The sequence below is a fragment of the Saimiri boliviensis genome, chromosome 15 (genome assembly GCF_048565385.1).
Source record: "Saimiri boliviensis isolate mSaiBol1 chromosome 15, mSaiBol1.pri, whole genome shotgun sequence".
NCBI lineage: Eukaryota > Metazoa > Chordata > Mammalia > Primates > Cebidae > Saimiri > Saimiri boliviensis.
In genome coordinates, this window is record NC_133463.1 from 86,086,219 (window position 1) to 86,111,712 (window position 25,494).

The 25,494-nt window shown below is 45.9% G+C and overlaps 1 protein-coding gene across 4 annotated transcripts in view; it reads right to left on the reverse strand.

Moving 5' to 3' along the window:
• The window catches only part of FAM135B (family with sequence similarity 135 member B), a 359,177-nt gene that overhangs the window by 53,439 nt on the left and 280,244 nt on the right, over positions 1-25,494 (reverse strand). For all 4 annotated transcript variants that reach the window (XM_074387183.1, XM_003933681.4, XM_074387184.1 and 1 more), the window contains 2 exons: positions 16,519-16,672; positions 14,249-14,298 (listed from right to left, as the gene is read on the reverse strand). In XM_074387183.1, the coding sequence (XP_074243284.1) occupies positions 14,249-14,298; positions 16,519-16,672 (204 nt within the window). The remainder of the gene's footprint in view (positions 1-14,248; positions 14,299-16,518; positions 16,673-25,494) is intronic.

Here is a 25,494-nt window from a genome sequence, read left to right on the forward strand (position 1 = left end):
CCAAGAACACTTTATGAAATCTTCGCAGTTGCCACCAGCTGGAAACCTATTACTCACATTCTCCCCAAACTCTTCAAGGTACCCCAGATCCATATACTGGACTCGACTCTGTATCCCACCACGTTCTGGACATAGTACTTTACAATAGTTATAACTTCCAATCAGTACTCTCTCCTGTTTGGAAAGCAGAACACTAGGCATTTTATGGTGCTCTCCATCTAATCCCCCAGCCACCCTCTGGCACAGTTACTGTGACTATCCAATTACAGGAAGTGAAACAAGAATTAGTAAAAGAATGCCCAACCTTACACAGAGCAGGGATCCAATTGGAGGGATGCATGACTATGAAGCCACATCACCATGCCACCTTCACATGGTAAGTGTTTAAAACACCTCCTGAGAGAAGTGAGCATCTCTATAACCTCACAGCACCTGAGGAGTGAGGCGGTTTGTACCTGGTAGATGCTCCATAGCTTTTCTCCATAATCCTTCTCACATTATTCCACGTTTTTTTTCCTTTGAGAGACAGCGTCTTGCTCTGTGATCCAGGCTGGAGTGTAGTGGTATGATCATGGTTCACTGCAGCCTTGAATTCCCGGGCTGCAGCAATCCTCCTGTCTCAGCCTCTGGAGTAGCTAGGACTACAGGTATATGCCACTGCACCCAGACAACTTTTTGTAGAGATGGGGTCTTACTATGTTTCCCAGGCTGGTCTCAAACTCCTGGGCTCAAGTGAACTACCTGCCTCAGAGTGTTGGGATTACAGGCATGAGCCCCGATACCTGGCTTCACTGCACATTTCTTAAGGAGGATTCCTGGTTACATTAACTAAAACTAAGAGGAATTAGACTAGAGAGGGCCTAGAGGCTTTGGGAGAGACCCTCTAGACAGAAACGCTTTAGAGAGCTGCAGTTTAGAACCAGGAGAACCATCTTTTGGGGGAGCAACTTGAATTCTGTAGAGGTGAGAAGAAGAGAGTCCACATCTCTGAGGATGGCAGACAGCCAGTTGCCAAGGTCTGTCACTGACCTCTAAGCTTCACCACTTATTCAAGCTTTTAATGAGCCACTTCCATGTCCCAGGCACATGTTTAAAATGAGAGAGAACTCAGAGTTGAACAAGAGCAGGTCTCTGTCTGTGGGGAGCCTTGTTCAGTGGTAGAAACAGGAGTAGAGTTCATAATTAAAAGTGCCGTGGCACTCTCTACCATGCACAATAGACCGGGGACACGGAGCCACAGCCACAGCCACAGCCACATCCAATCCCATTCCTTTCCCTTCCTTGCCCTGTGCCTCAGTTTCTCCATCTGTAAAGTGAGTATGCAAAGAAAATCACTGCTTTTGGATGTAATCACATATGAGGAGATCCAAGTCCAAATAGCTTGAAATGCTGGACACTTCTGCTATTCTTAGACTGAAAACTGGTGCTAGATGGAGACCGAGTGGGTAAAGTGGGGCATCCAAGGGTAAGACAAAGAGGGAAGGCGGGTTTTGGCACATGGTAAGGTTCTCTAAATGTTGCAGATTTTTGCTTTATCATGAATGACTTGCTTCCAGGTATGGAACATCATTCAGCCACAGCATCATCTCTGAGCTACTTTTTCTGAAAGGTAAGGTAAGTCTGCAATAATGACACAAACCACGAAACTCCAAAATGTGGGAATGGCCTGCATTTTCTTCTGATGGAAGCTTTCCTTCCAGTACTGGCTCTGGGGCAGGCAGGGGTCAAAAAGGGAGTGTCCACTATCGGCCCATTCCCATCTATCATGGTCTAAAGTGTTTTAAAAAAGTAAAAGTTGGATAGGGGATATCGCGGGCAGTGTCAGTCATTAGAAAACCTCCTAGCTACAGAGTGAGGCCTTTGGATGAACTGTAAGTGACTTCTAGATAGATTCTTGAACCAGTGCCCACTAATAAGAACCAACCTCCTGCATCAGCACGTGGCACTCCTGGCCCTGAAAGTGTCTCCTCTGCAAACCTCACCTCTGCAAATCCCCGGCCTTGCCCAATGCACACCCGTTCCCAGCCACACACACGTGCCTGCAGCAGGCTGCGTATACACCCGGCTCTCTCCAACCCCAGGCCCTCGTTCAGGGTGCACAGTCTCCCTGCAGCGCCTTCTCCGGTCACCTTCCAGTTTCCCTTCTTCTCTTCAGCACGTTGGACTTCTTCATCCTCTACCAGGTAACCATTTAAGAAGCCAATTTTGTGTCTCCTTGTTTCTTGTTTATTCTTTTTTTAAATTGTACTTCAAGTTGTGGGGTATATATGCAGAACATACAGGTTTCTTACATAGGTATACACGTGCCATGGTGGTTGGCTGCATCCATCACCCTGCCATCCACATTAGGCATTTCTCCTAATGCTATCCCTCCCCTAGCCCCCAGGCCCCTGCTATTCCTCCCCTACCCTCCCACCCCCTTGCTATCCCTCCACCCTCAACAGGCCCCGGTATGTGATGTTCCCTTTCCTATGTAAACGTGTTCAACTTCCACTTATGAGTGAGAATATGCGGTGTTTGGCTTATTCTTTTTTAAAAAATAATTTCAACTTCTATTTTAGATGCATAGAGTTCATGTGCGGTCCATATTGCTTCTGATGACTCTGGAAACTTCTCCAATGCCCCGCCTGTAAGTCTGAGATCTTCCTCCTTGATGTATTCTTGACCCGCACAGGCATCGCTCACGGCACATCTACCCACACCGAGTTAACCACACGGTGCTCGCTTCACTCCCTACATCCCTGTTTGCCTGCATTTTGAGCTTTAGCCTTCTCAGTACTGCCAGCCCCAATGGCTGATAGATAGTGGGGGTCAGTGACTCTTTCAAAATGAACAGGCGGCTCGGTGTCGGTGGGAGGTATCCCAGGCCTCCGGAACTCAGACTGCCTTTCCTGGGGTTCCTTGTTCCCTCCCTCCCAGCACCATCATACCCCCCACACTGCCCCCCAACCACCACAGTGGCACCGGCAAGGACAGCATGAATCCAGAGTTCAGCCACCAGAGTGAAAAAGAGAAAAAAGAAAAGCTATTCATTACACGTGTCTTTGGGAGGATTATATTTCCTCAAGTTGATTATAGAGATGGCTTTAGATAAGGTTAAAGAAGCCTCTAATTAAGCCACAAGAGGACTTCTCTGCTCCACAGATGCCCGGGCCTGTGCAGTCACAGATGGCGGGCTTGGAAGGCTTTCTTCCAGAGACAGAGGAGGCCCTTTACTCTAACAAGGAGGCAGCTGCAGCCCAGAGCTGTCACAGCTGAAACGTCCTGAAAAAAGGCCCTGGCATCCATGCCAGCCACACTTTCGTCCTTGTCACCTGGGCACTAGCCAAGCATCTTTGTTCACTCCCTCACTCCCTTGCTCTGCTCACTGAGGGCTGGTTCCATCCCACCGGTGTGCCAAGCTCTAGGAAGCCAAACATAAATGCATACAGGCCTGGAAGAGGCATTTGATTGTGTTATAGCCATTTAATTAGATAATTATAATATATCTGTAAAGTACTGTGCAAGAGATACATACTGAGTACTGTAGAAGGGTCATGGAAGGCTTCCTGGAGGAGGTGATATCTACATTAGATCTTCAAGGTGAACAGACATTAAGTCAAGAGAAGCCTGCTTTATATTCCATGAACAAACTGCACTCTCTCACTGGTCCTCAATTATGGTTGCCCACCAGAATCACTGGGAGGCTGGAAGTCCACCAATGTTGGGGCCCATCTCAGCTTTCCTGAGGGTGTGGCCCAAGCATGAAACATTTGCACATTTTTCCTAGGTGATTTTAATGGGCAGCCAGGGTTGCAAACCCCTGCTTGGTCACAACCCCTGCCTTTGTGCCAGTCCTCATCTTTATCAAGAATCCCTCCCCAACACCTTGTGTGCATACACACAGAGGCACACGCACGACACCCGTGGTGTCTCCTGTTTCAGATCTCAGATCACTGCCATCCATCCAGGCACCCTCTCCTACATATACGAGAGGGGGCCTAAGAATGACAGTGGTAACACCGCCCATTGAGAGTTACAAGGCACTGTGAGCCAAGAGCTTTACAGACATTTTAATTTACGTAGTGACTTAATCCTTACAGTAATCCCACCCATAAATCTGATATTATCACTCTTATTTTATGGATGGAGTCACTCAGGCACTGGAAGGTGAAGCAACATGCCCAAGATTACAGATAGCAAGTGGGAGGCAACGTCTGGACCCAGGACGCCCAGCTCCAAAGCCCTGTTTAGTTCCCAAGCAATGCAGCCTCTCATTAACCCCTCTAAATGCTGTGTAGACATGCATGTGTATTACAACAGAATGCTCACAGGTCTGCTCAACTCACTTCCATATATATTTGCAGATGACGGGAGGAATCTCCTGAAAACTTTGCATTTATCAAACTCCTTAAACTCACAGGATATACATGGAGACTTCTGGCATGGGACTCACTGGATACCCGCTTCATTGAGAATTTATTTTTCCTTCAGATGTTCAATGATTCTTACAACCACAACGTAGCAATAGTTCTGCAATTTCTGCATCCACTTACATGACTTTGGACCAAGGGTGATGTGGATGAAAGAAAATTCAAGTTGTTTTGGTAGACTTTTTTTTTTTTTTTTTTTTTTTTTTGAGATGGAGTCTCATTCTGTCACCAGGCTGTAGTGCAGTGGTGTGATCTCAGCTCATTGCAACCTCCGCCTCCCAGGTTCAAGTAATTCTCCTGCCTTAGCTTCCTGAATAGCTGGGACTACAGGTGTGCACCATCATGACCAGCTAATTGTTTGGATTTCAGTAGAGACAGGGTTTCACCATTTTGACCAGGATGGTCTCCATCTCTTCACTTCATGATCCAGCCCCCTCAGTCCCCCAAAGTTCTGGCATTACAGGCATGAGCCACTGTGCCGGCCCTGGGAGACTTTTATCAACGAAAATGAAATCCAAGATCCTGACTTGAGTTCAGTTTGATAATTACTTTGGGATCTGTTCTCTACTTGGTGCTATTTGGAGACTCGTTTTGCATTCTGCTTCAGCAAATATTTCTCACACTTAGTATGTTTTCATAACAGGCTCCAAATATAAATAGAACTCAGTCCCTTCTATGCAGGAGTTCATGGCTTAGTGTAGTAAGAAAAAAAGTAATACAAATGACTAAACTTCACTGAACAATGGCTGGGATGGGGCGCGGCACCGTGAGACCCAGGAACTCACCAGGAGCTCTCCAATCCCAGGATCTCAGATGGTTTCCTGAGAAGTCAGCCTTTGGTTTGGGCTATGTATGCTGGTGGAGATTGTGTCAGGAATAAAAACAAGGTGAGCTGGCATCATCCAGACAGAGGCCATAGCATGCAGAAAGACGGTGGGGTAAGGACCCTAGTTTTCCCCCTGAAGGTCTGAAATACAAGGTGTGCAGGAGGGCTGGGGCACCTCAGGGACAGGTGAGAGAGCATTGCATGCCCATGGCTTTGCCTTTCATCCTATGCCATCGGGCCTTCATCCTACCGGTTAAACAGGAGTTTAACCAGGACAGTAAGAGTTGTCTGTTGGTTTCTGTGCTTCCTGCAGCATGCTCTGTATGGGAGGCTGTGCAGATGAGTCAGATAAGGTCTCCACCATACGGGGCTTGTGGTTACAGAAGAAGTCCCTGTGAAGAGTGATCCTGTAGTGTGGTGATGTCTCACTGGGCCCAGAAGCTTCCCCATTCCACAGGACAAGCCAAAGGAAGGCAGGCTGGGCACTCCTGCCAAGGCCCTGAAGCCTCCGGGGAGGTGCTGTGTGTGTGCTGCTGCAGAAAAGGCCAGGCAGAGAAGAGCTGCCCCCTGTGCCCAGCTTCATGGCATGGCAGAGGGGGACAAGGAGACAGCTGTGTGCCTGCTGGATGTCCACCTAAAGGGTGACCCCCAGTGAAGTTTTAGAGTTCAGACACTCACTGTCCAAACCGCGGTCCATGAATTCCCAGCTGCACCATCATCTCCTGGGAACTCGTCTGAATTGCAGAATCTCCTGCCCCACCTCAGCCCAAAAGAATCCGAATGCACATTTTAACAAGATCCCCAGGTATCCATGTGCACATTGAAGTGTGAGAAGCTCTAAAATTGGAGAGAGAAACTGGTGTTTCTCAAACCACCTGTGTCTAGCTGAGCTTGGTGCTCCCCAGTGGCCCTGGGCAGGTTCTCAATAATTGAAGCTCAGAGTTGCCCTCTAGAGTTAGTGCTGTGAAGTCCTAGCATCAGGGCTTCCCTGACCTGCAGGGCAGGGCAGGGAAGAGGTACCAGTGACTACAGTGGACAGCCAGCCCCCAAAGCTTTAGTGTCCCCACTAGGAAGCAGGCCTAATAAAACCTACATCTCAGCATCAAAACGAGGACCCATTGAGCACACGTGTAACATACTAATAAAAGGGACCAGCGCAGAATAGCTGCTCAGTTTCTGGGAACTGCTTTCTTTCACTTGTTGCGGGAAGGTGGATGGCATGCTGCAGGGCTGCTTATGCCCTTTGCCCCCTTGAATTTGAGATCAGCTCCTCCACAGCAGGACCTTGAGAAGCCACTGGGCCTCACCAGATCTGAGTGTCCTCTTGAATGACCGACTTCAAATGGATGGTAAATGAACCAGTGCATTTAAAACCCTCCGGCAAGAAGATTGGTCAAAGCAAACAAACACATGAAAGAAACCAACCCCAAACACACAATCTTCCGCACCCCCCAAAATCAACTAAACAGGCTGCCCACAATCAGAAGCTGCTCCCTGGTGCTTACTGGCTGTGCTTATTATTAGTAGTTCCTGCCAGGAGGGTACTGCTCTGGGGAAAACTATGTGACAATTTGGGATGTCCCAGAAATTTACTGGGGGGCAACCAGGGAATTCTCCTGTGTTACAGAAAACCCTATATTGCTGTACTATAAAAAATTAAACAACAACACTGCTCTCAAACTCAGCATGCGTTGAACTTGTTTATACCAAAGCACATGTCTGAGTTTCATTAGAACCAGCAGGTCCTCTGTCGGGGGAACACCCACTCTTTCTAATCAGGCTTCACAGCAGGGGTCCTCATCAGCTGCGCCAACTCACCTCTCCAGCCCACCCTGCACCCTCACCTGGGTCTCACCTATGTGGTCCCCAAGTGACTACACTCCTTCAGTCTGGTGGGCTCTTACCCTGGGCTTTGTGTGGCTGTTCCCTCTGCCCTGAGGGTCCTTCCCTGCCTAGTGTCTGACACCCTCCCACTCCGTCAGGGCAATGTCCCAGGCGCCATCCCCACCTCTCCAGGCAAGATAAGGTCCCTGCTCCTCCTTTCTCCCACAGCTTCTCATCTCTCGCTCCCTGGTTCCAGTACTGACCACATCAGCACTGTCCGCCTTATCTGTGAACAAATATCTTTCTCATTGAGCTGCAAGTAAGTCCTGGTTGGTGTCTTCTGACTTCGTATATCCAATGAATAGCCGAGAGGTCAGCACACAGTGGATGCTAAGTAAATGTGTGTAAGAATCCTATGGAGTAAAGCTTCATCCACATCCCTCCATTACTGCAGAGCTCTATGTCTTCAAATCGCTTTAAATCACCCAAAACATTTTCCAGCATTCCCACCCCACCACTGGCAGGAGCAGGGGAGACCAGGAGGTGGCGATGTTCTGCCTCTGAACAGTGTTGCTGACTCTAAGCTTGATCCTCAGGGATTTTTGGGAAGCAGGTGTTTCTTCCATTCCAATGGCCAGGCCAGTTCTTTAGCCAACCAAGGAGTAGGTGGAAGCACACCACCATTCGCCCTTTCCACCCTCTTGGCCCAGCCACATCCCCGCGGGTGGCTAGTTTAGTTGCTTTGTATAAAATAAAGGCTGTGGCAGCACAGTTGCTCAAAACCAGGAGGCAGTCGTCCGGCAGCTTGGGGCACTGCCCTGGAAGAGGAAGGCAACTATTGACCCCTCATAAAATATACTTGATCAAGTCATTGGCAGCCTGTGTCCTAACCCCTGAATCTCCCACCAGAACCACCGTGGGAACCAGAGAGCACAGCATTGCAGGGGAGTGTAGCTGGCCTTGGGTTCAGGCCTTGGGCCCACCCCATAGTGATTCGTGGACTTTAAGGAAGTCACATTCCCCTGTGTCCACTTAAAGCAAAATGACTGGAGACACTTGAGTACCTCCCTCCTTGTCCTTCCAGAGCTGCAGCAAGGATAGAGCCTGGTGAACCACAGCCTGGGAGCCAGCATTCCCCAGGCCAGGCATGTTGGTACTGTCACTGTGGTGATGGTAATTAACCTTAATCACTGTTTCCTTCTGGGACTTAGGGCATTGTGGGTGCTCCTCCCTAGAAGCTGCTGTGGGGCCCATAGGCCTTTTGCTCCTACAACCACCACAAAACACTCACCCTGGCTCCTTTACCTGCTCACCTCCTGCAAGGGGTTGAGCTCAATGGGTCTGAGTGAGTGAATTTTGCCCCTGCCGGTGCCTGAAGCAGCATGCTAGCTCCAGCGCTTACGCTCCAGTTCCTGCCCACGAATGGGGTTTGGGGAAATCTCCTGCTTCAATTCAGTATCTGTATCCATTGTGGAGTCCTAATAAGATAAGTAAGCAACAACGAGGAAAGGGTCCCAGATGTGAGAGAACAATTTTTGTGAGACACGGCTAATCACAGACAAGCAGCTGGCACAGTATCCTTTTCCCCAACACCTTGTTCTGCACATATTCCCAGTAGCACAACCTACCTGCATGGAGCCCCTCCAGGAGAGACCTATGAAACCTCCCCCCAGTCTCTGACTCTTCACAGACAACCCCTCCTCTGCTCTGCTGCCTGTCACACCCTTGCAACTTACCTTCGCACCTCTGTACTGTAATACCTCTGCCTCTCTTTACCTATGACTGTCTTGGTAAATTCTCTTAGCGCCTGCAATGCCAGCCCCAGCCAATTGTACCCCATGATGGTCACATCCACAACTCTCGCCACTGTAAATCCAAAATAAAGTTCTAAGCCCCCAAACTAACTGAATGAACCCCTCCTCTTGCTGAGGGGCATTCAAACGCAAACCTGGAGCACTAGTCAGGCCATGACAGGAGAGGTTGGTTGGACATGCCTCATTATACCTTCCTCCCTTGGGAATCCCAGCACCGCTGACCAGCAGTAATGTTCAAACAGAGGCCTTGAGACTCGCAAAGCAGACTCCTTGCAGCAAGAAAATACCAACACCACAGACAGCAGGCCCTGAAAGAAACTTAAGTGTTTTACCCTAAAATATAGATATTTAACATATTTCGTATGGCTCGGCAAAGCTGCCTCTTTAAGGGAAAATCTACATTCTGTAGAGAATCTCCTTCCCTTTCTGTTCTTATTCTTTGTTTCCTTTTTCCTGACATGGGAGAGAATTAACTAAGAGTCTGGAACCTTTTTAAGTCCGATAAGAAACGCTTACCATCTATTCTCTCTGAAGCCTGCTACCTAAAGGCCTTCATCTGCATAAGAACTTGGTTTCCACAACTTCTCATCTTAGCCCAGACTCCCTGTATTGATTCCAGGTCTTTAGATAACCTCTTTCAACCAATTGCCAATCAGAAAATCATTGACTCTACCTATGATCTGGAAGCTTCGCTCCATGCCCCCAGACCCCCAGCTTTGAGTTGCTTCACCTTTCTGGACCAAACCAATGTAGATCTTATATGTATGACTGATGTCTTATGTCTCCCAAAAATGCATAAAACCAAACTATAGCCTGAACACCTTGGGTACCTGTCCTCAGGATCTTCTGGGGCTGTGTCATGAGCCACAGTCATTCATATTTGGCTCAGAAGAAATCTCAACTATTTTATGGAGTTTGACTCTTTTTGTCAATACCAGGCCTATGGAATAGAAGGACCAACCGTAAGGACAGCAATGACACTGGTGGCGGTATTTTGCCCCAAGCTCCGTTCTAAGTACTGTGTACCTGTGACCCGACTTCATTCTCCTACAGCCTGCCCAATGATGGAGAGTCAACTGGCTGATTCAGGACTGTGCCTTGCGGTCTGGGCAGAAGCCGGTACCCACTACTTTTCAGGTGTCGCATGACACAGGACAGCAGCACACACTGGTCCACTGGATCGGTAAATGAACACACTGAGTCCAAGCTCCTTTTGCAGATGAGCCAAGAGCCTCAGGGCATTGACATTAAGGGCTCCAGTGCCAGTCACTTCCTCATCTTTGGTACTGTTCTTGCAATTCATTTGTTCATCCACTCATTCTAGCATTTACTAAGAGCTCCTAGGTGCCAGGAGCCCTTCTAAGCAAAAGTTCCAGAGTGAACAAATCACCTCCCTAGGCTATGTCTGCATGAGTGAGAGGTCACCACTGAGTCCCCACCGCTGAGACCTGAAGAGCACTGGATCTGGGGAGCACTGGGAACTTGGGAAATATTGGTGAAATTAATAAAAACTCTCCTGGGCCAAAAGACTAATGGCAGTCATTCCCAGGAAAACACTGATCCTTTTTGCCATGAAGACAAAAGGAACCTGGACATTTAACTATATTCCCTGCCAAAGGCATGAGTATCACCAAAATTTACTTTATGACACACCCACAAATGACAAGCCAAAGCCCCCATCGTTTGAGAAATGCTTGCACCAGACATGACGGTTTGCATTTTCTGTGTTTACTGCCCTGGGCCAGGTCTCAGGGACCCGGTCTCTATTTCCTGCACTGACGCTGCTTCCTTGGCTTGCATCACGCCGGGGAGGGCTCAGTATCGCAGGTACCAGCAGCCTGACCCTGTTCTGCCAGCGCTGTGCCTCTGACCAGTGGCCTATCCTGTATAAGTCAAGCCCTGTTTCTCCGTCCACAGAATATGATGGCTTATCTTACGGAATTGTTTTATCAATTGCATGAGAAAATTCACACAATGTAGCCGGTGTGCCGGCTTACTGGCTAAGAGAAAAAGATGTCAGTGAAACCGCCATTGCAAAATTAGAACTGAGACAGTGAAAGAGACCTGAACTAACCACTTCCTTCTTGATTCTAACCTCCAAACTGTCCTTGTTCATTTCTGGGCGTAGGCCAAACATTTTGGGAGGAACTTAGTCTATAGTTTGAAACAAAGACAGTAGCCCTTTCCCAAAACAAACCTCCTTCTTGCCTGGTGAACTACACTGCCTTTGTAAGACTAACAAATTAGCCAAAATACTAGAAATTTTTTGTGGTTTAGGAGACATGAAGCTGGAGTCTAAAGATTCTGACCCTCCTGAAATTGCTCCTTGGAATAATACCACTATTGTAAAGCCTAAGATCAGCACTTGAGGTATTTTGCAGACCCTATACTTGATGGATCAGTTGGCATCACCCAGATTGATAAACTGGCTCATCTGGTCTTGTGGCCCCGACTCAGGAACTGACTCAGCACAAGAGAACAGTACGACTCATCCCCAACCCAGTCAATCAGCACTCCTGACTCACTGGCCCCTACTCAGCAAATTATTCTTAGAAACTCACACCTCTGAATGCCTGGGGAGACTGATTTGAGTAATAATAAAACTCAAGTCTTCTGTACAGCTGGCTCTGTGTGAATTACTCTTTATTACAATTCCCCTGTCTTGATAAAAGAGTTCTGTCTAGGCAGCGGGCAAAGTGAACCCACTGGGTGGTTGCATCAATGAAAATGGATTGATTTTTATCCCTATTTTACAGATAAGAACATCGAGGTTCATAAAGATTAAGCAACTTTCCTAAAGTCACACAGTGAGTAGGTAGAGAATTCAAAGTCATGTCTCCCTGGCTCTGATATGCATCATCTTTGCAATATAGGATTCCCCATCACTACCAACCACTAGCCACCCCCACGATCATGTAATGTATAAGGAGAAAACAGGCAGTGGTCCCTGCCTGCCCTCAGTGAGGCAGTGCAGCAGCAGACCCTGTCCAGGGGCATCCCCGGGGCTCTGGAGGCAGAGGGCCTGCTGGGTGTGAGCACCGATTCCCTCCACCACTTACCAGGTGACCTTGGACAAGTGCTTTGGAATGGTGAAATCTCAGGGGTTATAGAAAGATTAAAGGCGATTTTAACCGATAAGCACTTAGAACCTGTCCTAAGGTTATTTCAGCCTGGGTCAGACTGAGAATCCCTACTGATTAAATATACGTTGGTGATGGTGGTGCTGTGGTGATCCGGACTATGGAAGAGAAAGAAGCTCCTGGAAATCTGAACGTAACGGGCACAGAGACCAAACAGAACCTGCACACCACACCCAGCAGGAAAGAGAGTGGGTGTATTGACAAGCAGTCAGTCATCAGCTCTCCAGCCTGATCTCGTGATGGCAAATGGAAACGCTGAATTGGAAAGCTGCCTGTTCCTGTGTTCCCTGTTGTTTTAATTGCTAAAACTAAATATCTGGTAATTTACAGAGTAAGGCAGTTTCCCCTTGGGATGCTGAGTTGCACCTGACAGGTCCATGGCTCTGGCCATGCCCTCAGCGGATTGAGCCTGAGGCAGCTGGGCCAGCCCTGGAAGGAGAGGCCATCTTATCAAAGAAGAACAGAGCCCATGAGCAGAGCACTTGGGAGGGTCCTTAGCACAAGCTCTCTAGTGGTCCCCTCAGAACAAACCTGCTGTGTAGATGATGAATCCCAGGGTCCAAAGGCTGAGCCCATTGTTTCAGGTCCCACAGCTGCTCTGAGGAGAAGCTCAGAGTCTGGATTTAAACCCAGGATGGCATGGCTTTCAAGCTTCTGGCCCCTGCCTAAGGCAGTGACTGCCTTGAGGCTCACTCGGGGAAGGATGAGAGCTGGAGCCATCTAGAGCCCAGGGCCTCCCGTCTACCCAGCTGCCTGCTCGTACATGCACGGTCCATACTGCATTCAAGTCAGAGTATCTGAGCCCCCAAGTGCGGACATTAGGTCTTTGACTCGTGTCAGTGGCCCTTACACACTCTCTAAATGAACTCCTATGTTGCTCTCCGGCAGTCTGCTGACCCTGCATTTATGATCAGCAATGCTCGCCAAGGGTTTCCCTCTTACTGCTACGAGCCAAGTCCCACCCCTTCTCCCAGGCTGCCATCCAATGGCCCCTCCCTGAAGGCCCTCTGGCTCTAGGCTCCCAACACCCTCCTCTGTCTCTGCTTCGCGTTCCGCCCTCCCTAGGGATCTCCTCTGCATTCTAACTTTGTAACATGCTCTAAAGCAGGGGTCCTCAGCCCTGGCTGCACATAGTATTCATCTGGGGAGCTCTGAATGAAAATATAGTATCTAAACTCCAATCCCAGATACTCTGTTTCAGCCAATTTCAGTGCTCAGGTTCAGGCAAAGATGCATCATTAAAGTTCCAAGGATGATTCTAATGTACAGTCAGGGTTGAAAAACACTGGTTTAAAAAACAGAGTTGTCAGTTTTGGATGAGAGTTTGTTTTGCTTCTAGTACAAATTAGCTGTGCTAGTGACCCTGGTATAGAATTCTTTCCCATCTTAATTTGCCTCTTCTTCATATACAAATAAGAGTACTCACCCAGATATCCACCACAAGGGATGTGAACATGTTCCGGAGATTCTAAATAGCAGCATGCATTTGTCAAATATCTATTAAGCCTTTACTCTTTTTTAAAAAATTTATTTATTTAACTTTAGGTGCATACTGTATCTGGCATTTCTCCCCACGTTATCCCTTCCCACCCTCCCCTCCCTCCCCACCCCCGCTGTCTCTCCCCTACCCCCTCAACTGCCCCCAGTGTGTGATGCTCCTCTTCCTGAGTATGAAAAAATGCTCATCGTCACTGGTCATTAGAGAAATACAAATCAAAACCACATTGAGATATCATCTCATGCCAGTTAGAATGGTGATCATTAAAAAAAAAAAAACCTTTACTCTTAATGCACGCTTGATAAGGTTTTTTTGGTAAATGAATGTTGTTACTGTTTTCATTACCATCCCTGATGCCAGCCTCCCTGCCAGGTCTGAGGCCATCTGTGCACAGGTACAAGATTTTGTCACCCACAGTGAGAAGCACTGAGTTACTAGTCAACAAATGCTTGCTCAGTGGAATGGTAATGGACAAATACATATGTGTAGTCTAGGCTTCAGGGAAACAAAAATCTGTTCACATGTTTAGTTTTTCCAAAATATCTGCAAGGCACATACTTATAGACACAGTGATGTAGGGTAACAGAATATAGGCATATTTCTCCAGCTTGATATCTAGAGTGAGGTTACAAGTGGTATCTTTTCATGTCTGTTTCTGTAGCAAGCAAGCAACTGAATTTGCCTTGCAAAACTACTGCCATTCATTCAGAACCCTTCACCAGTTCTCCAATTACCTGTAGCTCTGAGCACAGCTGAGAAAGTGTTTCTTCAACAGCAAGCGCCTCTAGAAAGAAAAAAAATAAATAAACCGTTAAGATTAAATGAACACAGACTAAAATGCAGCAGTTGCTAATTAAATGAAATGGCTAAAGTTGGTATTAAAGTCACAGGGACAAACACATTGCTGAGGACCTTATAGCTATTCTAACTTTCTAAAGGGATCGTGCTTATAAGGAGAATAAACTTGACTGGAGCCATGGACTGAGCATTAGATAAAAGCCAATATCTCATGCACACAGTTATGAGAAACAGTACATTCTCAATTCATACAGCACTTTGTGTGGCCCAGAGAGATTCCATTTATTTCTATTTTTGCAGGTGCACACACACACACACACACACACACACACACACACAATATATATATATATATCTGTCCATCATGTATGGTATATGGATTTGTATCTCTATCTTACAGATAAAATATCAGAAGCCCAGAGAAGCAGAGTGATAGGGAAAACCTCCTGCTCAGCTCCACTGGCTCTGATACTGAGGAACGTGGCCAGCTTATCAGCAGAAACCAGGTGGCCTCTGGCCTTTTGTTTTAATGGTCACAGTTGTGACTGGGTTTGAACTCTCCTCTGGTTCCATGATGCTGTGGTCAGTCATCTGCACATGGCTCTGACATGGATTTTAATTAAAGCATAGTTGCTTAGGTGAGTGAAAACAATCCCTTAGCAAGTTAGGATCCTTGCTGACAACCTAATTAGTAGACACCTCTCCATGTCACTGCTGACCTCAGGTCCCTGAACCCCACAAGGCAAAACGAACTCTTGATACACTGGTCATGGCTGTGTATCCTCAGGGTCTAGCACAATATCTGACATATAGTACGTGTCCAGTAAGACATGATGAGAGTGTGAATGAACAAATTCAGCTCCTTTGGATAAAATATAAGAAGTTATATCAGGAATCCAACTGCTACTGAAAAATCTCCATTTTTCATTTGAGCTATATAAAGTCGCTCTGATTCTGTGCATGTCTTTACTGCATACATAATATTTGAACTTGAAAAAAATTCAATGATTGCATGATTCAAAGAGTAGTGCCTCAGTACAGGATTTGGCTAAGATGTAAGAGCTGATAGAGCTAATGGCAAGATGGCTCCAGAATTCAATTCAACAACTATAATCCTGTATCCACTCCTTTACGCTACATACCAGGGACAGTGTAGCAGGGATCTGAGGGGAATCTCCTCTCAAAGACCTCCGTCTAGTTTGGAAGTAAAACATGCAAACAAGTCTTTGTTACATGATGATTTCAGTGCAACAATGAACAATGAACAATGAACAAGGTCGCTGACCCAGCCAAAGCCACAGTTATCTCAGCTGTTGAGTTCTAGGGGTACAGATAGGGAAGTCAAGGTACCCAGCAGGATTCTGATACTGAAATGGGTGCTATCCTCAAAAAGCAGGCTGAGGACTTGGATTCTGTTCTAGAGGTGATGAGGCCTTATTAGAGGACTTCGAGCAGGGCCAGGACATACCACCTGTTGTTACTGACTGTGACATGATACAAAGAACCCTGCCCCAAGGGATCAGCACAGGATCCCTGAGCTCCTGTCATGGCTCTGCCACACATTGCTGTGTGATGCTGAGCAAGCCTTTTACCTCTCTGAGCTTCAGGTCCATTGTCTGTCAGTCAACAGAGATTCAGGCCCACTGATTTCCATGATGTGTCATCTTTGGAAAATCCATATGCAAACATCAACTGATCCCCAGATAACCAAATGTAATGGATACTAAAAAGTTTCTATCATTATCCAGATCAAGTATATATATGCATATAGATGTGTGTGTGTATATATAGAGAGAGATAGATAGATAGATAGATAGCTCTTTATGAGGATTGTTTTACACTCATAAGTTACAATTCTGTAATTACAGCTTGATTAAGGAAAGGCTATAAACTAGCATTTTCCTCTAGAAAGCAACCTAACATTATGCACGGGGATGGCAGGTGTGTAATAGGTACTCAATAGATGCCTGGCAGATGAATGCCTGAGAAAATGAATGCGCCTTGAGGAACATGTGTCTTCTCTTACTGCATTTGCATCTCCCAGATCCTCTCCTGTGAGAATGAAAATGAAAAGCACAGCCCAAACCTACCTGGACCAGTGTCACTCCTGTGACATTTACAAAAGCATGCCAGCTTTCCCCCTTCCCCTGTCTGGAGGAGGCTCATGAGCTGCTGGGATGGGCTTGCCCCTGTCCCGTACCCTTACCCAGCTCCATGTGTGGCAGCTCCGGGATGTCCCGCATGATCATCAGGAAGTAGAGACGGAGTCCCCGGTAAGCGTGGAGGAGCAGTAGGCACAGGTCTCGGTGCCACTTGTGTGCATGCTGCATGCAGTTCTCGGAGGGGATGTAGAAGCTTCCCTAAGGGGTGAAACAGAAACAGAGGTTGAGGAATATTGCACCTGGCCCAGGCAGCACAGGGCCCTGACCCTCCATCTGCCTGCACCAACATTCACAGTGACTGAAGGTTCAGGGAAGGAAGCGGGTCCCATCCTAAGTAAAACTGGTACATGGTTGAAGATTGCAGGAAAAGGTAGTCCTGAGCTGGAATCGCTTCTTTATCTCTCCAAGTAAGAAAATATTGAAATCTGCCACACCTTTGACTTATATTCAAACTGGAAATCATAAAATAGCAACAATAATCACAATAATAATGAATGATCATGAAGGTGATGAGGGCACTGGCCTCACAGGTTTGAGACAACTGAGTGGCCCCATTTACAAGCTGATATGGTTTGGCTCTGTGTACCCACCCAAATCTCACCTTGAATTGCAATCACCCCACATGTCATGGGACGGACCCAGTGGGAGGTAACTGAATCATGGGGGCAGGTTTTCCCATGCTGTTCTTGTGATAGTGAAAAAGTCTCACAATTTCTGCTGGTTTTATAAAGGGGGGTTCCCCTGCACATGCTCTCTTGCCTGCTGCCATGTAAGACGTGACTTTGCTCGTCCTTCACCTTCTGCATGACTGTGAAGCCTCCCCAGCCATGCGGAACTGGAAGCCATTTAAACCTCTTTCCTTTATAAATTACCCAGCCTTGGTATGTCTTTATCAGCAGCCTGAGAATGTACTAATGTACAAGCCTCCTTTCAGCACCACTGCAGAGTGCACTGTAAGAAGAGGCCATGGGACAGATAGCTGTGAGCTCCTTTTCAAAGACAGAGAGAAATGTAGAAAGACCCTTGTAGCAGGTGGCCGAGCAGCAGATCATGCTGAAAAGGAGGAAAAGAAAAAGCGTCATTGTAAGGTAGAAAGAAGTTGTGAGGTTAAGTGACCAATGCTGAAGGCACGCCTGTATAAAGCTCTGCATGTGAGCATGCACTGCCAGAACACTGTACACTCTATTTTATTTGTAGAATAAAATAGAGTAGAATTACTCTATTTGTAATTTTGGTAGAATTACTAAGAAGTTTGTCCCATGAGGAAAAGACACCTAAGTCTACAGTGGACTTGGAGACCTAGGCATGATGAAAAGGAAGGGACAGGACAGTTCTTTCTTACCAACCCAACAGAGAAGGATGTCCTGAGGTGAATTTCAAGCAATTTGTTCTTAGAGCAGAGAGAGGAATCCTGTGGGAAAAGGCCTGGGCACAGAGGTGGGAATTCTTGAATAATGTGCTGTTGCTCATCTACTGCTCATGCAACCGTGATGGGAGGAGGCAGTGGCTCCTGATGTTCTCAGGCTGCATTGCCTGCTGGAAGAATGCCAGGTGAGGAGTGGGTGGCATTTCACTCTTGGCTATTGTGAGTGTGTCTGCACAGCCGATGACTGGAGAGCCTCCTGCCTTGCTTGGTCTCTTTTCTCCTCACTGCCATCCAAGAGAGTTGAGTTGATCCAATGGGGGCTGGGCAAGTCTTCTGGGGTCAACACACATCTGCACATCATCTGCACCCCCAATGGTGTTGTCTAGGCATATAATGGTGGGCACTATTATACCTACTCTAACCACCATATCACAATGATTGTCATGTGTGAGGCAAGGTGCTACAAATTAGGAAACTTGGATGGAAGACTTAGGTCTGCCACCATCTACCTCTGAGACTGTCTCAGGTGAGAGACTGTGAGAGACCAGGAGAGGGTCACTGGGTTGTGCTCTCAGGAGCAACATCTGTGTAGCTGTAAAGCAGGACCAGTGGAAGAATGGCACTGCCTTGTCATGCAAGTACAACAGAGACCTCACCTGATGCCATGGGGACTGTTGGGCCAGCAGAGTCACCTGACCTTGGGGCAAGGACCAGGTCTTTGTACTTATTCCTTGGTGAGTACTTGGTGTGGGTTACCCTATGTATTAGTTTGTTTTCACAGTGCTATAAAGAAATACCTGAGACTGGATAATTTATAAAGAAAAGATATTTAATTGTCTCACAGTTCCCCATGGCTGGGGAGGCCTCAGGAAACTTACAATCATGGAAGAAGGGGAAGCAGGCACATTTCTACATGGCATCAGGAGAGAGAAGTGCAAAGGAGGAACTTAGAAACACTTATAAAATCGTAAGATCCCTTGAGAACTAACTATCATGAGAACAGCATGGGGAAAACTGTCCCAATGATCTAATCACCTCTTCCCTCAACATGTGGGGATTACAGTTTCCTCCCTTGACACATGGAGATAACAGTTTGAGATGGGATTTGAGTTGGGACACAGCCGAACCATATCACCCTAGCAGAGAAGTGTGGCCTTGGGGGAGCAGCTTTCTTCAGACAGAGCAGTCTCCATACTTGGCCAATTGCTGTTGGCCACCAACATTCCCAACAGTGTGAAGAGTGAATGGCCCAGGTCTGAAGGTAGGTCTGAGCATCACACCACAGAGTACACGGGAGCGACCCTCTGCAGAACTTTACCCTTCATGGCTTGCATTTGTCAGCTCTGAAACCTGGCCTTCGATTAATAGCTTGTCAAATTCTTTCTAAACTTAAGACATTCAGCAAGGTTTAGAATCAGAAGACTTGTCCATTTTAGAACCAGAAAACTCAACAAACCACCCCGTCTGTATTCACCAGGCATTCAGGGTAACCCATACATTCACATTTCTCAACTTTCCTATTATATTAAGATACAATACAGAGAAGCCAGTCCAGCTGTACAAAGTCTAGAAGAGCTTATATGCAGGATGGAACACATCAGACCAGCCAGATACGTGGAGCAGGAAGGAAGCCACTGCTTGTGAAGCATCTAAATAATCCTGTTGTACTTTATCTCCTTTGATCTTCAACAAACACCAAAAAAGGCAGATACTCTCATTTTGCTTTTCAAAATGGAATATAAATATGCTGAAACAAACAAAACCCCATCAATATCATCAAAGTAAACACAACGTGAAGTGTTCCATTCCCCAGAGTCCGATAATTTTTTCCTTGTGGATTCTTTCGGAATACTACCCATCTATGCTCTTGTACATGCACACACACTTACTATATGTGCATATGTCCTGAAAACACACACAGACACACCGATAAGTCGGAGAATGCTCTGGACATTTCTCTGTTCCTTACTTTTATCACCTAACATTGGAATTCTTTCTAATCAGCTCAAACAGTAATGACAGACACTCTTATTTCCATTTCATAGATGAAAACACTGTGGTTCAAAGAACTGAGTGATGTGTGCAAGGTCACTCTGCGTGACAGCAGCAGAAATCCTGCTCAGGATTCAGGGCTGAAGCGAGGTTGTCCTTTCTCAGTATGCCACACCTGCCTCTGAAACCAGGCCCGTGGAAAGCAGATGCTAGACAAAGGTCCGCTTGCTTTGACTGAGACATTCAAGTCCTGCAGTGTCTCTGACAACTGTGACTAAGCAGCAATGAAAGCAGAAAGGGGATTAACAAAGGCACAAAATACAGTAGTCACGAATCCCCAGTGAGCTTCAAACAGCCCCGAGAGTCCCATTTTCAGGTCCCACTACCAGCCGCGGCTCCACTGTCTCATCTTCCTGGTCTCATCCTGCAAGTGGTTCAGGACGCAAAGGCAAGAAATCTGTGAAGTCTCTTGACAGGTCTGACTTCTAAAACTAGATGCCAATGACATAGAGATTTTTCAAGAGAGACTTAAAGAAAACTTTGGGGAATCTTCACAAGGCTAATTCAGTATGATTATTGAAATAATAAGAAGTCAAAATGCTAATCCAAAGAGAAATCCTGAAAAAAAATAAATATATATATGGCTGGAGAGTATTATAAACTAAACTAAACAAACAAACAAAAAAAACCCTTCCATTCTTCATATTGCTCAGCAACTTTCATTGCTCAGCAGCACGACTTTCTGAAAGTGAGTGATATACTGCAGAAAATCCCATTAGCCAGCCCTGAGGGCCTGCAGAGCTGGTGTCAGAGGGGACTGGCCAGTGTGCCTCCATTAGCATTGCATGAAGTTCATTGAAAAAGCCTGCACAATTTCCCTAACACAAAGCGATAACGTTTTAGCAACAGTCTTTCTAGCAATCTGAAGCGAAACCCCTCAACGATAAAACAAGAATGAAGCAGGCAGGCAGATAATTACATTGTGAATGAACCCTCAGATAGAAGGTTCGTGGCCTGGGCTTGCCCCACAACAGAAGCAGGACAGGAAATAGGCACCTCTCCCTTTATGAGGCAGAAGCAAGTCCACTGTCAAGGGGAACATATTTGTATGGTTAAATATGGAGTCTGAACATGGCGAATAGTCTGTGTTTTTGTTTTTTTTTTTGTTTTTTTTTTTTTGTTTGTTTTTCTTGAGACAAAGTCTTGCTGGGTGGCCCAGGTAGGAGTGCCACGGTGAAATCACGGCTCACTGCAGCCTGGACCTCCTGGGAGCAAGTGAGCCTTCCACCTCAGTCTCCTGAGTAGCTGGGATTACAGGCATGAGCCATCACATGTGGCTAATGTTTTATTATTATTATTTTTTTTTGTAGATATGAGGTCTCAAGATGTTGCCCAGGCTGGTTTTAAACTTGTGGGTTTAAGTGATTCCCTCTCAAAAGTAGTGGGATTCCAGGCATGAGCTATGCCTGATTGATCTTTGTTTTTGCTTTCTCACTTATTACCAATGTCACCTTGGGAAGGTTTCTTCCCCTCCCCACAAAGCAGGTACCTGAAAAGAGGGCACAGTCCTGAAATCGGCATCAGAGGATTGCTGTTAAGGATTAAATGAATAATTCCAGCAAAACGTGGACTTAACGTAATGCTCCAGTGTAAAGTCAGTGCATGCTAAAAGGAACTTTTGCTTACTTAGGACATGCTCATTGATGGCCTTAGTGAACATGTCTATGGATGGTGCAGCTTAAGATTCAACAGTGATCCACGTAGAAGCCTAAGAATGAATTTTAACTTAGTGGGGAGTTCCGTAGAAACACAGTCTGGTTTGAAGGCAGAATCTGGAGTCAAATAGGCCTGTACCTTGCTCACAGATGGCTCCCTCACTAGCACGCTGCCTGAGCTAGATTTTTAATATAGGAAGTACCAGTTTCCTGATAAGGAAAGTTGGGATAAAGTTAAAATGTTTAGGGAGTGCTTGGTTTATAGCTTAGTACTTGATAACTGTTAGCTAAGACATTTTACTTTCTACTTCATTTATTTCCTAACAGAGAATATAAAAAACAGACATAGCTAAGCTTGTTAGCAACTCTTTCCTTTATGCAAATGTCTCTCAAATCTACATCTCTAAATCGAATTCCTGCACTAGGCTCTATTGTCAAAACTTCCGATTGGATGGCTTGCCAAGCTGTCACGAAGCCATCTCACATGGAGCTCACGAGATCTGTCTTTTCCCTCTGGTCGTCCTTAATGGACCCCGCTTTGCCCAACACCCAAGAACACAACAAGTTCTTCTAGATTCCAGACTTCTTTCTCACTTCAAGCATCTGTTAGAAAGCCTTGATGGTTTACCTCTAAAACTCTCTTACCTGTTCCCCAGGTTGAGCTGTCTCTATTGCTTACTTGAATCACTGAACACATCCATCTAACGTGTCTTGCTGTTCTGATCTTACCTTCCACCTGCAGTGCCTGTCTGTGCAAGTGGGTCATATCATTATCCACTGTTTATAAGATACAGTTCGAATTCTTTTGTGTGCCATTCAAGCACTTTATGCCTTAAAGCAGCAGTCTCCCTCCTTTTTGGCACTAGGGACCGGTTTCATGGAAGACAATTTTTCCAGGGACTGAAAGTGTGGGGGTTGGTCTCGGGATGATTCAAGAGCATTACATTTATTGTGCACTTTATTTCTATTATTATTACATTGTAATATAGAATGAAATAATTACACAATTTGCCATCATGTAGAGTCAGTGAAAGCCCTGAGCTTGTTTTCCTTCAACTAGATGGTCCCATCTGGGGTTGAAGAGAGACAGTGACAGAGCATCAGGTATTAGATTCTCAAAGGGAGTGGACAACCTAGATCCCTTGCATGTACAGTTAAAAGGGTTTGTGCTTGAGAATCTAATGTCACCACTGACCTGACAGGATGTAGAGCTCAGGTGGTAATGTAAGTGATGGGGTGGAGTGGCTTCACTGGCTCACCTGTCACTCACTTCCTCCTATGAAGCCTGCCTCCTAACAGGCCACAGGCCAGTACCACTCTGTGGTCCCAGATTTGTGGGCTCCTACCTGAATGGATCACATTTCCACACTCACCTGCTAGCTCTTGTTTTCTTCCTGGGCTTTCATGGCACTTCTCTACAGGGCCTGTCCTCTAGCTGTTGGAAATGTCTTTCTGAAAGAACCCTGCTCATCACCAAGATGCAGGTCAAATGTCACCACCTCTGTGACCTTCTCCAATCATCCCCTGCTCACACATACTTCATTAGACCAATTATTCCCATATCTCTCATTCCTATACTCCCTGAGCACTTTGGGAGTACAAAGACGTTTTTACTTTTTAGTTTTATTTTTCAGGTTGTCTTTGAAACTGAAACAACTGGCACATAGATTTCACTGAACACCAGAGAAAAAGTGAATGAATGAGTGACTTGTAGCATCTTCTATAGGCCATTCCAACGGCATGATGGTGTGGACTTGATGCATACAGGCCTGGCTTCAGGGACAAACTTACCCTCACTGCATCCTACTTTAGAATCGTGGAACATTCACACAATTTTGGGATTTGGATCAGGATTTCCTAGATTACAATAATAATTATGCTATAGAAATATATGTTCTATATAAATATACTTGTTTATCCTTCATATGGAATATGTATGCAACCTGATTTTAACTTAGCCTGTGATAAATAAACACTGATAACTTTTCAACATGATTCAAACAGACACATAAAAGCAAAACTTTTTTTTTTTTTTTTTTTTTTTTGAGATGGAGTCTCACTCTGTTGCCCAGGCTGGAGTGCAGTGGTGTGATCTCGGCCCACCACAACCTCTGCCTCCTGTGTTCAAGCAATTATCTGCCTCAGCCTCCCAAGTAGTTGAGATTACAGGCACCCACCACCATGCCTGTTTAATTTTATTTATTTATTTATTTTTTACTAGAGATGAGGTTTCACCATCTTGGCCAGGCTAGTCTCAAACTCCTGACCTCATGTTCCACCCGTCTCAGCCTACCAAAGTGCTGGATTACAGGCATGAGCCATCACACCCAGCACCATAAGCCATATTTTTTAACAGAGAAATATCAGTACATTGTTTGTGTTACAGTTATGGAAGAACACTTAAATGTAATTGGCTTCTAATATTCCAGAGGTTTATTAAAAAAAGAAATGTAAGATTTATCAGACTTCAAAATCTATAATGCTATTAATAATCTACAGTTCATTATATGCCTGCTGTGTGCCGGGCACTGTTCTGAGTTCCTGGATTCCTCTTCTTGTTGATTCAGTGAGCTTTACATTATTATCCCATTTTCACTGATAAGAAAACAATATCATCATAAAAGTACTAAAAATAGCTAACACTTGGGAGACCGAGGTGGGTGGATCACATGGTCAAGAGATTGAGCACATCCTGGCTAACGTAGTGAAACCCTGTCTCTACTAAAAATACAAAAAGTTAGCCTGGTGTGTTGGCATGTGCCTATAATCCCAGCTGCTTGGGAGGCTGAGGCAGGAGAATCACTTGAACCCAGGAGGCAGAGGTTGTAGTGAACTGAGACCACACCAGCCTGGTGACAGAGCAAGATTTCGTCTTAAAAAAAAAAAAAAAAAAAAAAAAAAAAAAAAAAAAAGGCTAACACTTTTTATTTGACTCTTAAATGTCAAGCATTAAGTATTTTATGTGTATTAAGCATTTAATTCTCTTGCCAACCCTATGCAATAAGTCTGAGTACTTACACCCATTTTGGAGAGTGGGAAACTGAGCCTTAAAGGGGTAAAGAACTTGTTTGCTGGTCTCATGGCAAGAAAGTGGTGGATCAAGAATCCAGACATGATGTGGTGCTGGAAGCCCCCAGGCGTTTCATCTTGATACTGAACTTCCTCTTTGAACTGAGCCTCAGGCAGTTTAGATAGTTTGCCTGCATTCACACATCCATGAAACAGTAGAATTGAACTTCTAACTCAGGTCAGGGCCCAGGTTTAAAAAGGAAACCAGCTTCATCAATTACAAAGAGGATCAAAGCCTCTTGTGCCAGCTGTAGCTTTGCTGCTAACTAGCTGCGATCTGGGAAAATCACTTACCTTCCTGGCCCTTTAATATCTTCTCTGTCAGCCACAAATTGCTGAGGTGTTAGTCAGTAATACACAAATTGTGTGTCCCAGTACTCTGGATTGCAGACTAGCTTTGAGTTGAACTGCAGGTATTTCTTACCAAAAATTTAAAATATAAAAATCACCAATGGCTTTTTTATATGAATACCATTGGAGTCAAAGGTACCCATGCTGTCTCCTCACTGCCATTCTACTGAGCACATCTGAGTATGAGAAAAAGAGAGCAGAAGCTGCTGGGCTGGAACTGAGGAGTGGGTATAGGAGTGGGGAAGGCAATTGAGAAACCTGGGTCAAGGTCATCTTCGGACCCAGGTATCTGCTCCATTATGCATGAATTGACTTGCTGCCCTCCCGCTTCACACAGCTCCAGCAGCACCCTCACCTATGCACAGCTTAGCATCACCTCCACCTAACAAGGCTGTAGAATCCCCTGCGCTTACATACAGCTCCAGCATCCCCACCACCTATGCATAGTTCAGCATCCCCTCCACATACCCAGGGCTCCAGCCTCACCTTCACCTACACAGAGCGCAAGAATAAGGATAGAGGGGAAA